We start from the raw sequence: 22,493 nt of genomic DNA, 5'->3' as shown, positions 1-22,493 counted from the left end.
GAGGGAGTAGTAAGAATGATGTAAATACAATACTCACGTGAAAATCTAAAAAATAAGTTAAAATTCACTTGAAATTTCAAAACGAGAAACATGTTCCTTAACAATTCTCACGTCACTCGATTTTACATAACGAAGTACCGCTCAAGCAGTACTGGAGCCCCAGTTCTCAAGCGAGTCATCTACTACTAACATCAGATGGAACGGGTCATAGAACCTGCTGGCTCACTTGCCACGGCACTCTTGAGTGGACTGAGAAGGGGGTACACCTAGTGGCTGGGTGTGAGCTCAGGAGCCATTCACTGCAAGAAATATCAGGCTGTTTCACCTGAGAGAGGAAAAGATAAGATGAAAACTTTTATTTCCTTCTGTTCCTTCCTCTGCTGATAGTGTCAGCATCATACCTTCAGGGAGCTAGGAACACTGTCTGCACAGTCCCCTAGGGACATTGCAAATTAGATAAGTCTCTGGCACTGGGGAGATGGCTCAGGAGTTACGTGCACTTATTGCTCTTGCAGATGACCTGGGTTTGAATCCCAGCACCCACAGACACCATTTATAACTCAAGTTCTAGGGAACCTGATATCCTTTTCTGAACTCTGCAGGCACCAGGCATATACATGGCGCACATGCAAGCAGGCAGGCAGAATGCTCACGCACACAAAATAAAACAAATATTTTAAAAATTGGAGGGGGGGAGCTTTTTTGTACATATTCCAGCTTCTTAGACTTTCTGGCTGCAAAGTTATTGTCAAACCTATGGGCACCTTGTAAGTGTTAGAAGTTTCCAGCATTCTGTCTCAAGTCTCTCCTCTTTAGATTGCATCCACACTAGACTTCTTTCTAGCTCGTGTTTCTCCTTACCTTTTGTCATATTAGCCATCCATCTTTATAAAATCCATCTTATGTCCTTGCTGAAAAACATAAACACTGAACTTGTTTTGGGGGAGGGTTTACAGGTTTATTGTTACCAGGCATAGCCATGCAAATTTTCATCATGACGTGTCTCTTTCTTGGAGGAATTTTGGTAATTAGTTTTCATAGAAAGCTGTGCTTCGTGGTTTTATGTTGATGAAAACTGCATTTACCTTCTCAAACTTCTGTGAAAAGAAAAACATACTTAATAATATATATGCCAATGTTCTAGACTAATTTTTGAGCAGTTTGTAGGTCTTTCTGGCCCCTTCATTTTGGTTGGCTCTCCTTCCCATTCCATCTCACTATCCTCCCATCCTCTCAACTTAAAATTTGCCAACCCCAGTGTTATCTCCTCTGCACATTACCTAGGATCTGATCTACTATCCTATCTTTCTTAAGGTTCCCCTCCCAGAGGCCTTTCCCCAGCTTCCGTCATCCGCAGGAACTCTCAACTGAACACACAAAATAATGCTATAAAGCTGCAAACCACGAATGGGAGAGAACATGCGCTTGTTTCTCTCTTCCTGGGTTCCCTCACTCAGTGTAACTTTTTTCCAGCTTCAGCATTTGTCTTCAGTTTTTATATTTGCTTACAGCTGGATAGAAACCCTACTGTGTATACATACCACATTTTCGTTATTCATTCACCAGTCGGTGGGAATCTAGACTGATTCCATTTCCTGGCTACTTTGAATAAAGCAGCAATAAGTGTGAGCGAGTACGTATCCCCACAGTAGGATGTACAGTCCTTTGGGATATGCTCACAAGTGGAGTAATTGCATCTTATGGTAAGTCTGCTTCTACCTTTTTGAGGAATCTCTACACTGTGTTCCCATGGTGGCTGGATCAGTTTGTATTCCTATCAAGAGTGAATGAGGGCTCCTCTTTTCCCACTTCATTGCCAACATTTTTTAAGATTTAATTTGTTGATGCTAACCTTTCTGACGGGGGTGAAATTAAATTTTAAAGTAGATTTAATTTAAAAATGGTTACATCTGTTGAACATTTTAAAAAGGGCTAGTTAGCCATTCATGTTTCTTCTTTAGAGAATTCATTGAAAAAATCTGTAGCTTGTCTTCTAATTAAGTAGTTCATTTACTCCAGTGTGTATTTTTGTCAAAAATAATGTTGTTGTGATTGCTTGGGCTTAGGTCTGGATCTGCTATTCAAGTGATGTATATATGTCTGTTTTTCTGTGCAAGTACCATGCAATTTCTCCTTTTATTAATACAGCTCTGTGGAGGAACTTAAGACTAGATATAGTAATAATGTCTAAAGCATTGTTCTTTTGGCTCAAGATTGCTTTGGCTATTGGATCTTTTGCATTTCCATGTGAGTTTAAGATTGTTATTTATATTCTATGATAACTGGCATGGAGACTTTTATTGGGATTTCATTGATTACATAAATTGTTTGGGGCAGAAAGACCCTTTTTCCCAGTGTGGTTTGTAACAATCCATGAGCAAGAGAGGTCTTTCCATCTTTTAGTGTCTTCCACAATTTCCTCTTTCTCAGTTTTAAACTTTTCATCATAGAGGTGTTTTACTAACTTGATTAGATTTAGCATAAGGTATATTTGTCTATTATAAATGGGACTGTTTCCCTGATCTCCTTCTCACTGAGTTTACCACTGGAATAAGAAAAGCCTTTTGTATACTGCAATTTTGCCGCAAGTCTTTATCAATACTAGGACTTTTCTTTATCTCTGAGATGAAGTCAACCTGACCATGGTTTGATTTTTTTTATGTGTTTCTGTATTTTGTTTCTTATAAGCATCTGCTGAAATCACTCTTGCTTATTTCAACAGACCTAGGACACATGACATTCCCTATCTTCTGTTCTTACCATCATGAACTCATTGCACTTAGAGAACTGTGTATACCTAGCTCTGCAGCACACAGCAAGAGCTGAAAAAAAATGAATCGTAAATGTCTGAAAGAGGTCTTAATATCTTAATACTACCACCATAGTAATATTACATAGCACAGAAGGCACAGAAATGCAGCATCCAACAGAGGATATCGACACACAAGCACCAAGTGTGTGTGTATGTGTGTGTGCACGCAACCGTGCATGTGTCTACTTAGAAACTTAAAAAAAACCCGAAATTCTCTTTTTCACCTCTGTATTTCCAGGTATATTTCAATATTATCTTGTCTGATTCCTACCCCTGAGACCTATATACCTCACAGTTCTGCCCTGAATTACACACTAGATGGAGATATCCAAATCAGTGATAATGCTGCTCCTGGCACAAAAGGAAGGCAATACAGATGTTAGGAGAAAGACTCACTCTCAACAGAAGCTTTAAGTAGAGTGTTGGTCTTCTGAGAAACCTCCTGCTATTCACTCATTCACACAAGCTAAAATCATTTGAGAGGAACCTCAATTTAAAAAATGCCTCCATAAGATTAGGCTGTAAGCATGTCTGTAGGGTATTTTCTTAATTAGTGACTGATGGAGGAGGGCCCAGGCACTGTGACTGGCGCCATGGTTGGATAGGTTCTGTAAGAAAGCAGACTGAGAAAGCTATAAGGAGCAAGCCAGTAAGCAGCACCCCGTGGTAGCCTCTCCATCAATTCCTGCCTCTAGGTTGCTGCCCTGTTTGAGTTCCCATCCTGACTTCCTTTAGTGATAGCGTATGATATGAAAGTGTAAGCCAAACAAACCCTTCCCTCTCTGAGTTGCTTTGGTCGTGGTGTTTCATCACAGCAATAGAAACCCCAAGACAGTGAGTATGCTCTTCTATCCCTTGAGGGGCCTTCCTGAAAGGTTTTGTCTACCTCATGGAGTTTTCTCACTTTCTTGTGGACACTGAACCTCATCTTGGCCCAGGAATGTGAGGACAACATTCCACACATAGATTAGTTTGTTATTGAAAAATCTACAGCCAAAGACATCATACAGTAGATACTCAAAGTCTACTTTTAAATATAAGGAGGGAAAACAGGTTTTATTTTTTTTTAAAAAAAAAAGTCACCAATTTCCTACACTATACCCCACATGACTCATGTTCTTGAAACAAGGGGATTTAGTGCATATGAGGTAGTGTACTGCACCCTTAGGGTTATCACTCTTAAGGTTGGATTCAAGACCTGTTTAAGAGGAGGAAAACAATGCCTGGTACTGAAAACCTAGATAAATCTTCAATGCTAAGGAAATCATGGTTAGTGAAAGAGAATCAACAATATTAAATTACTAAAACAGCATAATCTCTAATAACAGTTCTATAAACATTTGTCTTTATACCCACAGATAAATGTAGTCTTTACCCCTCATTAAGAAATTTTTTTTTGCAAGAGATGGGGACCACTGCAGAAATCCATAACCATAGCCAATCAAAATGCAGAGTTATGGAGCCTAATCCCAATGGGTATGTCTACTAAAAACTCTTGAACCTAAGGCTCAGAAAACATTGTGAAAGAGGGAACAGAGGATCAGGGAATTTGCTGTGAGATTGTGTCTCACATGAATTGGTTGTCCAGTGCCAAACGGTCAGCCCTGAAAATATATGTACAAGCAATTTTATATGGCCTAAACAGCTTTAGGAATATATATGTATACACAAATAAGCATGCAATAACAATTAGTAGAAAAATATATCATGAATTTGAAGGAGAGTGAAAAGTGGGTATATGGGAGGGTTTGGAAGTAGAAAAGAGAAGCTGCAATTATAATCTTTAAAATAACATTTAAAAAAACAAAGGTAATTAAAGTATACTCTTTATTCACGTACTCTAGTGTTCTAGTCTTCGGGATTATCCTCTGTGAACACATTATTGATGCTGACTGCTGCTTCAGATGCATTAGATGCCCCATGGACAGCATTTCTCAAAATGTCTAGTCCATAATTGGCTCGGAGGGAATTTGGGGAGAGCAGTTTTGCTTCTTCTGGGTCTACCGGACCCATCATTCGTCTCCATTCTGCAACAGCATTCCACTTGGTCAGGACCATGACTATAGATGTGCCCCTGCAAACAGCAATTCTTTCAGAAGGCAGGTTCCTTTAAGGGTATGAATTGCACACAGTGCTAAAGACAGAATGCTTCTGGTCCATCCAGAACAGTTTTTCCTTACAGTATAATCTTGTGCTTTCTTTGTTTTCTCCCTTTTCTACAAGTTTTGTGTCATTTTCTTTAATTCTAAAGAATGAACGTGAATGGATTTATAGTTTCACTCCTTTGGGGACCACACAAACATTGTCATGGGCCAAGGACTTTTGCTTCCTGTTCAACCTTCAGCCTCTAGTCCTTTAAGAGTTGCCTCCACTGCAGAAAGTCATCTTTCCCAGACCACCCTCATTCCCTTGATGTGCTCTATCCAGTGATTGCGTGATACCTGAGGCAAAATGACTTAGCTCAGCTCAGTGCACGACCACTTGAATGGACAGTCTAGTTGGTCAGCAGACACGTTGGTCATCTGTAGAGCACCCTGACCTTTTCCTCCTGCCCCTCCTACCTCTCTTTCCTTCCCCTACCCCACACCATCCTCTAAATCCTTAACCTGAGTCATGAACTCTCCCCAGGTGCATACAGCAGATGCACCTGGAGCTTAACTTTCTTAGTGTTCATGGTGCAGGATCTCAGTCATCTTCACTTCCTGTGAAGTGGGCCTCATGGCTTCCTCTCCATTTTACAGGAAAGGAGATGTAAGCATAGTTCTGCACTGGTTAAACAAGAACCTAAACTCTTCTACATGTAGTGTGAAGAACTAAAGAAACAGAAAGAGGAAGAAATGGGAAGGAAAGAAATTGTAAAAATAAACAAACTTTGAAAGTTAACAAGGTGTCTTTCCTTGAGTCAGATTAGATAGAAAGTTGTTAAAAATAATTTCTGTTTCCTACAGTTTCTATAGTGTACAATTACTACTTCTACAATATGAGCAACCACATTTCAGAAACTTACGAAGCTAAGACTTCCAAGACGTTTTTATAAAACTCTTTTCCTGTTATTTTGAAATAAACTTTGTTGGCACGCTCGGGAATCAGAAGCGTTTCTTTCAGCATAGTTATCTCAAATCCTGCCTCTTTGATGGCCCTCAGGATCTCCACTAAGGAAACAAACATTAGGAAACATTGAAGATCATTCTTTCCATGTTTATGGTAAAGATCAAAATACCAGAGGAAAATAATAGTTCAACTTGCATCTTGTGGTTTATAAATATGCAAAATTGTATAAAATTTAAAGTACCAAATAACAGTCAGAAGATGTTCCAAGTTTTAACATGAATGTCTCACTTTGATTAATTTATGGATTATCAAAGGAAAAAGAAGAACTGTTGGCATGCTAAGCATGAAGACATATTTTTCATCTTTAGGCCCCAATGTCTACCAGTGCCTCGTATGATCTGTACTGGGAAATAGCCAAGGCAAAAATTATTTCCTGAAGTAGAAAGGCGCTGCTGAGTGCATCAGTACAGTGAGTCCTACCAGAATCTCATCAGTCGCTTGAGCACCGAAGTCTGCATTCTCCCCATCAAGGGGAACCAACTTAAAGACTCTGAGCATTCTTATAAAGGAAGAAGAGTGGGGGAAGATGGGATGTGGGGGGAAGGGGACAGGGGAAGGAAGAAAGGCACAGACAAAGGAAATAGAAAGAAATGATTTTTTTTACTCCAAGTAAAAAATATTCAGAGGTGTTGGCCTGAGAGGAAAGGAAAGTGAGACCTAATTTATAGAAAACTTGAAGAAGGCTGGGTCTTTCCTGCTGATAAGAAGATATCTAGGATATACTCCAGGAGACCCTCTAAGTAGCAAAATGTGAGAATACAAAAACTACAACAGAAATGGGCCAGTCCTATAAATTTATCATGAGAAAATGACATTTTAAAGAATAATGTGTATGGTTCCTAAACCACAGTCCAGGAAACAACTATCTCTGGACTCAAGTACCCGTATTTTTAGAAATGCCGACTTTTGAGTTAGGCATGGCCAAAGCAAGATGCTGTCACAAAGCAGTGTGTCTTAGTTGGTGTTTCTACTGCTATGATAAAATACCGTGATTCAAAACAACTTGGAGAGGATAGGGATTATTTTATCTTATATTTCCATGTCACGGTTCATCACTGAAGGAAGTTAGGAAAGGAATTCAAAAAGCAGAAAATGAAACAGAAACCAAGGAGGCATGCTTCTTTCTGGCCTGCTCCCCATGACTTTCTCAGTCTCATTACAGTTCTTATAAAACTTAGAGCCATCTTTGATGTGGGATTTCCCTCTGTATGCTGTGATTACCATTGATAAATAAAGGAACTGCTTTGGGCCTATCGCAGAGCTATAGAGGAACAGAACTAGGCCAGGAAAACTAAACTGAATTCTGGGAGAAAGAAGGAGGAGTTTAAGAGAAGCCATGTAGCCCACCAGACAGATGCCGACACTTTAGCCTGTAAGCCACAGCCATGTGGCGATACACAGGATTAATAGAAATGAGTTAAATTAATATGTAAGAGTTATCCAAAAAGAAGCTATAGCTAATGGGCCAAGCAGTGTTTCAATTAATATAGTTTCTATGTGATTATTTTGGGGCTAAACGGCCGGGAACAACCAAGCAACCTTCTCACTACACATCTTCCCAGGAATGGCACTTCCCATAATGAGTTAGGCCCTTTCACATCAATTATCAATCATCAATAAAGAAAACGTCCTACAGACTTGCTTGTAGTCCAACCTAGTGAGGGTGTTTTTCTCAATTGATATTCTCTTCTTTTAAATGAATCTAGCTTGTGTCTAGTTGAAGATAATACACATTAGTGCAATTAACCATTTGCCAACTTGACTCACAAACACAGCACTATCAAACTACAAGATTCCTGGTTTCTTCTGTCCTCCAGATGTCATGGTAACACTAATATCACAATGTCAAATATCCCAACTTTTAAAACTCCCAGTCTTCAAAAACCCAGTCTTTTAAAAGCACCCAAAGTCCCAAAGTTCAAGCGTCTCTAAAGTATCTGCTCTCTCTAAAACTTTAAAGTCTCTCTAAACTCAAAAGTCTCTTTAAAAGTTCAAAGTCAACGGTGAGTGTCTGTCAAAATAAAAAATGAGGTAAATACTTTTTGACTCCAAGAGGGAAGAATCAGTTCACAGTCACAGTTAAATCAAAGCAAAAACAAAGTTTCATGGTGTAAAAGTCTCAGTGTTTGATGTCTTAAGACCTATTCACAATCCTCTGGGCTCTAAAGAGACCCTTGCCTTCAAATTTGCTGCTTGCAACACAGGACAGCTTGTTTTATAGACTCAGGCCCACGCCACTCTACACCTGCTGCTGTCCTTGGTAGTTGTCCCATGGTACTGACATCTCCAGAATGCTGCGGTCTCTCCTGCAACTGAGCTTCACCTTCACGTATAGCTTCTGAGCTCTTTCAGGGACTCTTTCCTTGCTGCATGATACCAAACCTCAACTTCTCTCAAGGACCCCTTCAATTATCAGCCTTCTATTGCAATTGAGGCTGCACTAGTAGGCTCTCACAATGCCATGGCTCAACTATTCTTCACGACCCCATTCATGCCTTCAAAATCAGTAACACCTGGAACACTCCTACAGCTTGTCAAGTTCAGCTGCCAATACAAATTACAGCCTTGGGCACCTCTGGACCATGGTTTCTGTGTGCTGACCCTGTGGAAACACCTCTCAGAAGATTCCACCTCGATGATGCTAGTCTCTTTTTAATCACTGCTAATTTCTTAGCACCAGTTAACCAGCCGTGAGTGGTTGCCCCAATAAAGCAAAGGTCTTACTTTAGTGTTATTGGTCTCTAGTCAATTACAGATGATTCTTCAGCTACAGCTGACCACATGCCACTGATTCTTAACACAAAATACCATACAAACAACCACAGCAGGGTCTTTGCTTCCTTCTGACGTTTCACGGGCCAGACCCCCATCATCTACATTGCTCTCAACATTCTTATATGCCAAGATACCACAGAACGGATCACTAAACTCTGGGCTCTCGATGTTTCTCCGGACCTTTCACAATCCCTTCTGTCAAAGCAATGGTCCATTCTTTGGTATTGATTTCTGTCTTAGTTAGGGTTGGATTTTACTGTAATAAAAACACAGTGATTGAAAATAAGATGGGGACGAAAAGATTTCTTTCATCATATACTTCTGGATCACAGTCCTTCATTGAAGGAAGTTAGGGCAGGGGCTCCAGAGTCAGAAACTGAAGCCCTAGAAGAGCACTTTTTACTCACTTGCTCCCTATGGCTGCCTCATCCTGCTTTTTTATACAATTCATAACCATCTGCCTAGGGGTAGTAATACCCACAGTTATGTCATCTCACTTCCCTCAATAATTAATTGAGAGAATGGGTTCTTTTGCATTAGCATCTTTCCTGGCCTAGTTATACACCCACGTCCCAAGAGCCACCTTTTCTAGTTAGGTTCTTGAACCCTCTTTATGCCAGGACCACCTTTCCAGGGAAAATCAATTTTTCCCATTGGCATGCCTTGCCAAAAACCTCTGCCATCTGCCAACCACCAATCCTAGTTCTAGACCTGTGTCTTTGAACCCTTTTATATGAAAAATCCCATTTTCTGGCATAGCTCTATACCCATGGTTCAGGAGTCAGCTTCTCTGGTCCAGTTAAAGAGCTCATCAATCGACTTTACTAGGCCTAACTCGGGCCACACAGCTCTTGCACTTGCCCAATCTAAGGAAAGCTAGACTATCATATGAGACATACAACCAAAGGAAAAAATTCCAAACCAAAGAAAAAAATTCCACATGCCTGAAATGGATCACAATAGCAAAGGCAAAAAAAAAAAAACCCAAAAAACAAAAACACAAACAAAAAACCCATGAATGGCCAAAACAGTATGTTCCCCCATGAAACCCACTATTCCTGCAGAAGAACCCAGGATGCAGAATTTAAAATAATGGTAATAAACTTTATCAAATTGCTCAATAAATTTAAGGCCATGTTGATAAAGATAATTATTTGAGTAATGTCTAGGAAAATATAAATATACAACTGAGTGAAAGAATAGAGATAAGTCAGGATTTGAAGACTGAATTCAATAAAGAGAAACATTGAAGGGACCATAAGCCAAAATAAGGATAAAAACTGAAAATCAATATCTCAATTAGAAAATTCAGGGGGAAAAGCTTCTTGGAGAATGAATCAAGCAGAAGATGTCAGGACTTGGTGATGTAGTAGCTGCTTACGTCTTTGTTCCTGAGTCACGTGGGGCTTGATCAGTGCCAGCGTGCTCTGAGGAGGGAAGAAGTACTCTATTTCCTTTTCAGCCACTGCCCTTGAACTGCTTCCATAGAACTGGTTGATAGGGAAATTTCCTGTGGCAAACTGTGCACATAAACTTTGGAAAGAGGTCAAGTCAAAAATCAAATGTAATGTAGCAATCTAATGCAATGCAACACTACTTATTCAATTTGTTTTTAAAGCACCATGTAACAGCATTCATTTCATCTCTAGGTATTATGCAAAAGGAAGTAATTAGCCAGTGACGTGGATATACTATATCCTTTTGTGAGGTAGCAGAGATTAGAAAAGAAATATGTGAACATTTAAATCTTATTGTTAATGGATATTACCAAGGAAAACTAGAATAGGGACCCCCTGCATTGAAAAGGCTGGGACTAGGATCCTGGCTAACTACATGACCTCACTTGTCAAATTAAAGTTCTCTGTATAGTGGTGTTAAGTTTAATCTTGATTTTTCTCAAGAATTTTAAAGCTCTTATGGTCAATTAAACATGTTGCAGCTATGATTACAACTTTAATTGGGGTTCTTTGTCAGAAACTATGGTTACGGTAGATGTTTCTTTCAGTAAGTAGAGATGAACCATTAGTTTGGTTCTTAATTTCTAGGTCAAAGTCAAGCATCCCACCTTTTCTTGCAAAACCATCGTCATCTTCAAGAGGTATGTAGACCATATCTCTACAATAAGCAGTCAATAACGCCACTAGAAACAGGAGCTTTCCTGAGAAGCCCTCTCAGACTAAAAACTGCACTTCCTGTATCTTAGACTTAAGAAGAAATTAAACTGCATTACATGAGAAAGGGTAGGGAGCCATGCTGTAAGCAATACCTCTCTGGATCAGATGCGAATGCTTCCTCAACAGTTTTTGGTCCCATTAACTCTTTCCAATATTCCAAAGCTTTTGCCCTCAATAGAACAAGGACGTAAGATGGATTGCTGTTAGAAAAAGCAAAACCAAAGGTTAATGAAAGAATGTCTGAGTAGCTAATGACATACACAGAACACAAGTGCGTTTGTTGTTAAACTGACTACAGTATGTCAAACGATTTAAAAGGAGTCCAACATTAATAAATGTTAGCATCTACTCAAGAGCAATACTTCCATGAGCTAGGAAGAAAGACAGAAAGGGAAGGGCAGGGTCCCAGTTCTTTAGAGTGGTTTCTTCTGGCTGTCATGCTCTGGTTGGATTATGTAACCTTGTAGGACTTTTGCTTCAGCTGCATTTCAGTTGCTCCTCTAGGTAAGTGGCAACTTCTCAGCATCTCATTTCTTCTTCAGGATCCATGTTATTCAAGGTTATCAAAGTCCCCTCAAAGGGTCAAACAGTCCCCAGTTTGGACTTGGTGATGTTGCCCACTTTAGAATTCTGCATTCAACTCAACTGGAAACTGGTATGTGTCTGTGTCCATGGGACCTATCATTTGTTCTAACAATATTCCAGGAATGGAGAGGATACAGATATTTGAGCAGAGAATGAGGACAGTAACAAGGTTGACAAAGACATAGGCCAGGAACTATTTATAGAATTTAGAAGTTTGCCAAGCCAAAAAAAAAAAAAAAAGGAAAGCTTAAGAAAAGACTGAAATGAGTGGACAATAGATCACAATTCTTTCAAACTTGGAATACTGCTTTACCTGGACATGTATGCTAAAAGTTTATTAAAGTACTCTTCATTCTCATAGCTCTTGCACACTGTTCTGGCTTCTTCCTCTGATAATAATATTTGCCTCTGCATCAGTATGGTGAACCCTTCCTTCTGAATAATGTCCAAAACGTCATCTAAATAAAAACAGTCATGACAAAGTAAGTTTCCAACATGCAGATCCCAGCCATAAACACAAAACAGCATTATGATGTACCTTATGTGACTAATTATTTTGATAAATGTAAAAGTTCACAAAACAGCTTCTTAGGCTTCAATACGGATGAAACTTCTTGATTTATAAATTATAATTTGCTTCAAATTTTCCTATCACATAGCAATTACTCACAAACACTTGCACAAAGGAGCCTCAGGGAGTAATTTCTTTTGCCTCCCATGTGCCATAGGTATGCAGATATGTGGTGACTCGAATGAAGATGGCCCCCATAGGTTCACATGTTTGAATGCTTGGTCCTCAAAGGTGGAACTGTTTGTGAAGGGTTAGGAGGTGTTCCTTGTTGGAGGAGGTGTGTCGCTGGGCGTGTGTTCTGATGTTTAAACGCACATGCCATTGGCAGTTAGCTCTCTCTCTCTCTCTCTCTCTCTCTCTCTCTCTCTCTCTCTCTCTCTCTCTCTGCTTCCGACTTTAGGATCAGATGTAAGCTAGTAGCGATTGCTTTAGCACCATATTTGCCTTCCCCGTTGTCATGCTCCCTGCCATGATAGTCATAGACTCACCCTCTGAAACTCTAAGCAAGCACCCAACTAAACACTTTCTAGTATAAGTAGCCCTGGTCATCGTGTTTCTCTATAGCAATAGAAAAGTAACTAAGACAAGAAGGTAGCCTAAATATTTAAATAATTCCAGCATAAATATTTATGAATAGCAGGCTCTATTTTTTTACTTGTCTATTTGGGGAGAAATAAATGGGCTGAATATTCAAAAGTATTTCTCAATCACCTTCTCACTAGCCTGCTTCTCTCTGTGGAAGACCAGAAAATAAAGCATTTTCTATCCTTCCTCAAGCACTATATAGAAATGAACCCATATACAGCATATGACGTGTAAAGAGAATATGCTGAGATGTTGCTGAAAGAGGTACCTAGGAAAATCTCTCTGCTCTACACTGGTTTTCTGCTTTGGATAGCTGAGTACATAATGCCGGGATCTGTAGGCACAATTGATACACCAAATATATACATCTTAACTTAGAGCCCAGTCAGTATTATGCCTGACCAATAATTTCTTATAATCAGATTCAAAACATATCAAAATAAGAAATGCATACACAAGGACAACCAACCAGCACTCCAGGTAAGCATAGTTTCATTAGCTGCACAGGCACGATGGCTTGTCACTATCAACTGTCAATCATACAAACCTAAAACGATCAAAAATTGAGACTAGGAGGGCGAGCGAGAGAGCTAGCAGGCAGCAGGCGGCAGGCGGGCGGGTGGCCGGCCGGCACTGAGGGAGGGAACGAGCAAGCGGTGAGCAAGCCAGCGAGGGCGGCCGGGTCCCGAGGGCAGTGGAGTTCCTCAGGCCCCTCCGGCGCCCTCCACGGAGTCCACAGAGCCTCCAGCGGAGCGGACACGGCCCTGCCTGGCCATGGCCTCGTTGCTGAAGGTGGATCAGGAAGTGAAGCTCAAGGTTGATTCTTTCAGGGAGCGGATCACAAGTGAGGCAGAAGACTTGGTGGCAATTTTTTTCCCAAAGAAGTTACTAGAACTTGATAGTTTTTTGAAGGAACCAATCTTAAATATCCATGACCTAACTCAGATCCACTCAGACATGAATCTCCCAGTCCCTGACCCCATTCTCCTCACCAATAGCCATGACGGACTGGATGATCCCACTTACAAGAAGCGCAGGTTGGATGAATGTGAAGAGGCCTTCCAAGGAACCAAGGTGTTTGTGATGCCCAACGGGATGTTAAAAAGCAACCAGCAGCTGGTGGACATTATTGAGAAAGTAAAACCTGAGATTCGGCTGCTGATCGAGAAATGTAACACGGTCATAATGTGGGTACAGCTCTTGATTCCCAGAATAAAAGATGGGAACAACTTCGGGGTGTCTATTCAGGAGGAGACAGTTGCAGAACTAAGAACTGTCGAGAGTGAAGCTGCATCTTATCTGGACCAGATTTCTAGATACTATATTACAAGAGCCAAATAGGGTCTGTGAATAGTGTAACAATTTGCTTAATAGCAACATTAGACCACCTGTGTCCCTGGAGCTGGGGTGGTGAGAATGATTTACAGAGGTGGTAAACATACCTCCACCATGTTGGACCGGTTGGAACAAACAGGCAGGGCCATAGAGTTGGTCCTAGCTACTTCTGCTTAGCATTTTTTAAAAAAAAGGAACTTCTGGTCAGAAAATCGCTAAGAGACATACAATAAAGACATATTTAGATGAAAAAGTCCTCTAAATGGGTCATAATGTTAGATAAATATATATGGGGTTTTGAGAGAGAAGAAAGAGTACAGAAAGTCATAGATTAAAGGAGTAAAGATAACTATTAAAAAGTAATGGAGTAAAAAATAAGCCACATAAAGATGGAAAATAGACAGAAAGTCTGGATTATGTGTATTATTGTGTTTTCTTTGAATTTTTTGACTGCAGAGAGACATTTGATTCTGGGGGCTGCTAAATTAAACCAACATAGAACTATCTTGACTTCAGGGTTCCTGTTTCACAAAAGAAACTTCCAGACATTCTGCAGGACACAGAAGAAAACAACTGATGAACTTAGCCATTATAAGGCAAAAAAGATCTTCAAATTTCCTGTTTCATGGGAAAAGTCTGCTGGATACTATGGGTCTGTAGGTTGAAGATGGATACCCCAACATTACAGAAGAACTTTGGGTGATATCCAGGCAGCAAGATATCTCTGTCAATTCTAGAACTTTAGAAGTTGCTTACAATGCATTTCCTGTTTACTTAGGTAATAGTATATCATTCTGCAGTCTTTGATAGATTTGAAGACAGTTAGTTTTCCTTAGTTATGATAAAAGATAAATTAGATATGACACTTCTAGATATAAATAAACTAAATATTGTAAGTGTAATTCTTTGTTGATACCTGTTTTTACATGTAATTTTACTATGTTAAACCTTCCTTTTTATTTAGACATATAAGGGGAGATGTTGTGAGATACCCTCTGTATAAGTTTTTTTCTTATTGGTTAATGAATAAAGCTGCTTTGGCCTATGGCAGGGTATAATATAGCCAGGCTGGTAGAAATATATAGAGAGAGTAGACATAGTTGTCAAAGGAGAAAGACCCTGCCAGAACCTTACCAGTAGGCCACAGACTTGTAGTGATATACAGATTAATAGAAATGGGTTAATTTAAGATATAAGAGCTAGCTACATAGACACCTAAGTTGTTTACCAAATAGTGTTGTAATTAATATAGTTTCTGTGTGATTATTTGGGTCTGGGCTGCTGGGAAATGAATGAGCAATCCCCACTTACAGCATTTACTTTGCTTACATACTGCATATATAGATCATATGATATACACAGTGGCATGGATGTATGTCACAAGCAAAAGGTATATCACTTATGTATGGAATTAAGTATCCTGAGATTTAGCATTCAGAAAAACTCTGTAGTCAACTCCTGAGATACTAAGAGAGGAGTGACCTCGGGAAATAACATTTAACCACTGCCTAAGCAAAACAAACAAGCAAATAAATAAGTGAGGTGAGATTCTGAAGGATGAATTGTGTGGTAAGAAGATCATATCATATCTTTAAAAAGATGATCTAAAATGTATTTATGTATTTAGGAATGTATATATTCAAGACATGTAGAAACAACTATAATTTCTAGAATTTTCTGTGAGTCGCCCTCCCCACTATTTCCCCAAGCCTCCAGTAGTCACTATTCTCCTCTCAGTTTCTAAAAGATCAGTCACTTAAGACTCCACATACAAATGACAACCTTCAGCACTTGCCTTTCTATGCTTGGCTTGTTTTACTTAACATAATGATCTCTACCTTCTTCTATATTCTTGAAATGGCACACTTTTAGTCTTTGAATGGATAAGTGCTATTCCACTGTGTGTGTCACATTTTTTATCCATCCATCATTTTACTGACAGCTGTTTACTCTTCTTGTTTCTTGTGGGCAGTTCTATAATAACATAAGAGTATGCCTGTTTCTTTGACATACTGTTTTCATTTCTCCTGCCTGCCTTTACATTCAAGAGGGGAATTCTGCATCATAAGGTAGTTCTTCCCATTTTTTAAATTTAAAAACATGCAATTCTTACTTTTAATCATGTTTCTGTGTGTATGTGTGTATGGGTTTGTGCACATGAGTTCCAGTGGCAGAAGAGGTCAGTGGTGAAGGATCCCTCCAGAGCTGGAGTTACAGAGAGTTGTGAACTGCCTGATGTTTATTGTAGGAAGTGAATCTGGGTCATCGGCAGACACAGCACACACTCTTAACCACTAAGTGATTTCTTCAGCCCTTATTTTCAAATTTGAAAAGCACCTTGGAACCCTATTCCATGATGGCAACATTAGATCACATTTCCAACAAGAGTGCCAGGGTCTTCCCCACTTCCTCAACAGCAGTTGTAACTATTTTTTTAGGCTCAATGTCCTTTATTTATGGCTAGAAACCAATTATGAGTGAGTACATCCCATGTTCATCTTTTTGGGTCTGGGTTACCATCAAAAACACCAATGTTAGCCTTTGCTGGAGAGGTTGTGGAGTAAGGGGTACACTCATCCATTGCTGGTGGGAATGCAAACTTGTGCAACCACTTTGGAAATCAGTGTGGTGGTTTCTCAGGAAATTCGGGATCAACCTACCCCAGGACCCAGCAATACTACTCTTGGGAATTTACTCAAGAGATGCCCTATCATATTACAAAAGCATTTGTTCAACTATGTTCATAGCAGCATTATTTGTAATAGCCAGAACCTGGAAACAACCTAGATGCCCTTCAATGGAAGAATGGATGAAGAAAGTTGTAACTATTTTTAATCAGAAAAAAAATCCCACTCTTTATTTCAACAATTAGTTTACAGGGAAGATACTAACCACACTTTTACTAGTTTTACCTAAAACACACCCAGAATGCTTATAGCAACCTTCTGAGGACACTAGAAATTAAACAATTGCAGATGGTTTGGGGGGGGGAATCAACAAAGCAGGGTTCTCCAATGAAGTGACACTGAGTATATCACATACGCTTCAGAGTGGACTCCATGCTCAGGAGGAGTTGGCCATTGCAAAGCAGACTCCATGCTTTTTGTTATTATTTTATTGGGGGTTTGGGGGGAGGTATTTTTGGTTGGTTGGGTATTTTGATTTGTTGTTGTTTGTAGAGAAAGCAAAAGAAAATGAAGTTGAATGAGGTAGAGAGGATCTAGGAAGGGTTGGAAGAGAGAAAAGCATACGATCAAAATATATGTATGAAAAGAAAAATAAAAAAAAACTCAAAGAAAATGAAATGCTTAGGTGAGTTTTCTGGGATTATTTTGTCTTCTGTCTTTCAGATGAAATCTAAAAATTTAGCATCAAAAGTCAAGACAAAAACAAAACCAAAAGCACTGGAGATAGTACTGACTGCTGGCCAGTCAGGACCAAAGTAAGGTCTACGGAGTCTTTGGGGGTAGACAACTATTTCCTCGCAAATTCTGTCAAATCAAAAGTCAATATTATGCCATGTTTCAGTGAAGTGTTCAATATCCATACAGGAAACACATGTGAGAACAAATGAAAAGCCTTTGAAAACAACATGCTTGCATTATTTCATCTCAAGTAAGAACATATAAACTTTGATCATTTTAATATTGTTTTATATGTAATCTGTAGGCCACCCATTAAAAGAAGTATATAAATTATACATACTTGCTTACAGTTAAATTAAAATGAGGCACTTAAAAATCATGCAAATTTTAAAAAAGAAAGAGGAAACACAATTACAAATTGATTGTGAGATTTAATTTAAATGCCATAAAGACAGCAATTAAAAGATGCTCAGGCTTAATCTGGTTCTAAGACTATATTCTGTGCTAATTACTGGTGAAGAGAGCACATGATAACGGAAATAGTTGACAAGCTGAGGTACAAAATGTGGAGAAGGAGCTGGGATGCCTCTGAGGAAACAGAGGAAATAAAAAGAAGCAACAAACAAAAATGCTTTCCATTCCTGTGACTGCACTTGCCCCCCGCCACCCCCATCCTTGGTGGGCTCTTCCTAGGAGCTCAGTTGTGTCACTCTCCTCCAAGCATGACGTGGCCAGTGCTGTCTCAGGGTTGGAGCACTGCGGTCACCAGCACAAGACCTTCATTAAGACTGGATCGCTAATATTTCCTTGTGGAATGGGGAAGTCGCATAAAGCTCAGGAGGCCCATGGGGTCCACAGGACACATGAGACCCGCCCCCTTCTAAAGGGTTCTATTACAAGTAGTTAACAAATTCAGGGAAGGGAGACTCTCCCTTGGTATAGAAGAAGCACATGAGTTGCCTATTCTCCTGTAATTAACACCAATAAAAGCTAGTGATACAACAAGTTAGACTTGGTTGTAACCATTTATTCTGTCTATAATTGGTCTCTCTACCAGGCACAAAGGGAAGCAGAATGCTTAGGAGAAGTTTTGAAACACCAGGGGATATCTGAAACCTTGGGTCCAGCTGAGCTCTGTGTATTATTTTCTACATGTAAACACATGTCATTTAGTGTCTACTAGTTCAGAGGAAAATCAACAGTACAAAGTCTAACAAGAACACAGGCTAAGAAGAGCTCTTATCCCTTGACAGCGGAGTAGAACATAATATAGTTACATTGAAATGCATTCTGGCAGTTTTTTGCACAGTTAAAATACAACTTTACACGTGATCCAGGAATCAGGGTCCCAGATATTTATCTAGTTAAACTAAAAGCTTATGTCAACACAGGAACCTCTGTAAGAATATCTATGGCCATTCATTCATGAAAGTGAGAGAAACTGAAACTGGGGAAAATGTCCTTCAATAAGTCACCTGCTGAGCTCCATGGCATTCTTACAACTGAATAATATTCAGCAATAAAAAGCAATGAGCTATGAAACTTCAAAGACATGTGGAACCCTAGTGGACACTGACAAGAGGAAGAGGTCAGTCTGAAAGGGATGTATGCTGTGCGATTTCAACGGCATCATTCTGGAAAGACAAACTTAAAAGACAGCAAAGAGCTCAGATATCGTAGAGTATACACAAGAAAGAGGAGCACAGGGACATTCAGACCTGAGATTCCATGCTGACCTAATCTGCAATAGGATCAATGCTATCATGTGTTTCTCTCCACACCTGAATTATTTAAAACTAAGAGGGAACCTCCATACACACTATCAACTTAGTTTAGGTATAGCACTAATATTATGGCATTAATAACAATATATCATAATAATACAAGATGGTTAAAACAAGAAACGTGAAACGGGAGCACAACTGTGCACAGGGAAGTTGTGAAGTAGGTTCTTGTTTGATAAAAGCATTTTTTTTTTATTTTCGAGACAGGGTTTCTCCATAGCTTTTGGCTCCTGTCCTGGAACTAGCTCTTGTAGACCAGGCTAGCCTCGAACTCACAGAGATCCGCCTGCCTCTGCCTCCCGAGTGCTGGGATAAAAGGAGTGCGCCACCACCACCTGGCCTGATAAAAGCGTTTTAAAGCATAAAGCCATGAACACCTCATTTTCGATAAAGGAGCTAAAAGTATACATTGGAAGAAAGAAAGCATCTTCAACAAATGGTGCTGGCACAACTGGATGTCAACCTGTAGAAGAATGAAAATAGACCCATATCTATCACCGTGCACAAAACTCAAGTCCAAATGGATTAAAGACCTCAATATCAGCCCGAAAACACTGAATCTGATAGAAGAGAAAGTGGGAAATACCCTACAACAGATGGGCACAGGTGATCGCTTCTTAGGTATAACCCCAGAAGCACGGACATTAAGGGCAACATTGAATAAATGGGACCTACTAAAACTGAGAAGATTCTGTAAAGCAAAGGACACTGTCACTAAGACACAAAGGCAACCTACTGACTGGGAGAAGATCTTCACCAACCCCACAACAGACAAAGGTCTGATCTCCAAAATATATAGAGAACTCAAGAAACTAGACTTTAAAATGCTAATTAACCCAATTAAAAAATGGGGGACTGAACTGAACAGAGAATTCTCAACAGAAGAAGTTCAAATGGCCAAAAGACACTTAAGGTCATGCTCAACCTCCTTAACGATCAGGGAAATGCAAATCAAAACAACTTTGAGATATCATCTTACACCTGTCAGATTGGCTAAAGTCAAAAACACCAAGGATAGCCTTTGCTGGAGAGGCTGTGGAGGAAGGGGTACCCTCATCCATTGCTGGTGGGAATGCAATCTTGTGCAACCACTGTGGAAGTCAGTGTTTCGGTTTCTCAGGAAATTCGGGATCAACCTACCCCTGGACCCAGCAATACCACTCTTGGGAATTTACCCAAGAGATGCTCTATCACATGTCAAAAGCATTTGTTCAACTATGTTCATAGCAGTATTATTTGTAATAGCCAGAACCTGGAAACAACCTAGATGCCCTTCAATGGAAGAATGGATGAAGAAAGTATGGAATATATACACACTAGAGTACTATGCTGCGGTAAAAAACAATGACTTCTCGAAATAGAAAACACTATCCTGAGTGAGGTATCCCAGACCCAAAAAGATGAACATGGGATGTACTCACTCATAATTGGTTTCTAGCCATAGATAGGGTTCACGGAGTCTACAATAGGCGAATCTAAAGAAGCTAAGAAGGTGAACCCAAGGAAAAACATATAGTTATCCTCTTGGCTAAGGGAAGTAGACAAAATTGCCGGGGAGAAAAGTGGGATCTTGGGGGTGGGGTGGGATGGGGGTTAGGGGAGATGGGGAGAGAAAAGGTAGAAGGGAAGGAGGGGGGACTTGGAGAAACAGGAGGATCGGGATAAAGGAAGGTTGGATAGGGGAGCACGGAACCACAATTCTTAGTTAAGGGACCCACTTTAGGGTGGGCAGGAGACTTGACCCTAGAGGGGCTCCCAGGTGCCCAAGCTGAGGTCCCCAGTTAGTTCCCTGGGCAGCTGAGGATAGGGAACCTGAAATGACCCTACCCTAGAGCAATACTGACGAATATCTTACATATCATCCTAGAACTTGCATCTGGCGATGGATGGACATAGAGACAGAGACCCACACTGGAGCACTGGACTGAGCTCCCAAGGTCCCAACGAGGAGCAGAAGGAGTGAGAACATGAGCAAAGATGTCGGGACCACGAGGAGTGCACCCACCCACTGAGACAGTGGAGATGATCTACTGGGAGCTCACCAAGGCCAGCTGGACTGTTACCAAAAAAGCATGGGATAAAACTGGACTCTCGAACAATGAGGGCTGATGAGACGCCAAGGACAATGGCTCGCGGTTTTGATCCTAAGCAATGTGCTGGCTTGGTGGGAGCCTAGCCAGTCTTGATGTTCACCTTCCTAGATATGGATGGAGGGGGGAGGACCTAGGACTTACCACAGGGCAGGGAACCCTGACTGCTCTTTGGACTGGAGAGGGAGGGGGAGAGGAGTGGGGGGAAGGGGAGAGGGGTGGGAGGAGGGGGAGAAGAGTGGGAGGAGGGGGAGAAGAGTGGGAGGAGGGGAGAGAGTGGGAGGAGGGGGAGAAGAGTGGGAGGAGGGGGAGGGAAATGGGAAGCTGGGAGGAGGTGGAAATTTGTTTTTTTTTTCTTTTCTTTATTCTCCTTTTATCAATAAAAAAAATTTTAAAAAAAGCATAAAGCCTACTAATTTAAAAAAGCAGCATGTCCATGATAAAAAAAATTCAAAAGGATAAAATACAAAAACCAGTAAAACCCCTCAAACAGAAAATTCCAGGACCAGATGACTTCTCTAACAAATCCCAGAAAACAGTTAGGAAACATTTGAAGTGAATAACATTCTGCCTCTTCCAGAAAACCTGGGAGGGAAGACTTTCTTTTCCCTCATTTTGTAAGTTCCACATTATCTTGACACCCAAGCCAGACGATCATAAAAGAAACAACAAATGTACTGACACAAAAGTGCTTAAGAACACACAAAAAACAAACAGGGTATGCAAGCCTGGGTCAAGCTTCAAAAATTAAAATATTCTGCCATATTATCAAATATGAAAGACTACACAGTTGTATTAGAAAGACAACATTTTTTTAAGAAAAAGAAAGTCAAGTATTTTTATTTAACTAAGATATAGTATAACAAATTAAAGACCCAAAATACTTAAGTAGAAAATGTATACATCACAAAAACACGTTCAACACTATAGTGGGATACAAAATAAGAATAAAATATCCATATCCTTTCTTTAGTGAATTACAACCATATGTACAAAAAGTCGGGGAAATAATACTATTCATGATAGCTTGATAAAACAAGTTGGAATAAACTTAACCTAGGTGACATTAAGACAGTGAAAAGGAATTTGAAGAAGTTACCAGATGGGAAGAACTCATGAAATGGTTGGATAAGTATTGTAAAACTGACCATTTTGGGTTGTCATTTTAAAAAAAATTATTTTGTGTTAGCTTTAATAATTCAAATTTTTAGAGAATTTTGGGCTAATTAATTCTAAGTTTATTGTCAAGAAAGCTATATTTTCATATGGCCCTTCCACAGTTTAACATCTTTCTCTGCTTTACCTA

General features: G+C 39.9%; 1 protein-coding gene and 1 pseudogene across 1 annotated transcript in view; one reads left to right on the top strand and one right to left on the bottom strand.

Annotated features, from left to right (window-relative positions):
- Positions 1-4,660: 4,660 nt before the first annotated feature.
- Positions 4,661-22,493, bottom strand: part of Nme8 (NME/NM23 family member 8) — a 33,340-nt gene continuing 15,507 nt past the window's right edge. The window contains exons 11-15 of the mRNA XM_075971074.1: positions 11,771-11,915; positions 10,965-11,072; positions 10,080-10,231; positions 5,820-5,964; positions 4,661-4,886 (exon numbers count right to left, since the gene is read on the bottom strand). Of these exons, the coding sequence (XP_075827189.1) occupies positions 4,661-4,886; positions 5,820-5,964; positions 10,080-10,231; positions 10,965-11,072; positions 11,771-11,915 (776 nt within the window). The remainder of the gene's footprint in view (positions 4,887-5,819; positions 5,965-10,079; positions 10,232-10,964; positions 11,073-11,770; positions 11,916-22,493) is intronic.
- Positions 13,192-13,954, top strand: LOC142848898 (proteasome activator complex subunit 3 pseudogene; annotated as a pseudogene).

This window comes from Microtus pennsylvanicus, chromosome 4 (assembly GCF_037038515.1).
Source record: "Microtus pennsylvanicus isolate mMicPen1 chromosome 4, mMicPen1.hap1, whole genome shotgun sequence".
NCBI lineage: Eukaryota > Metazoa > Chordata > Mammalia > Rodentia > Cricetidae > Microtus > Microtus pennsylvanicus.
This window is presented reverse-complemented; position numbering and strand designations above follow the sequence as displayed.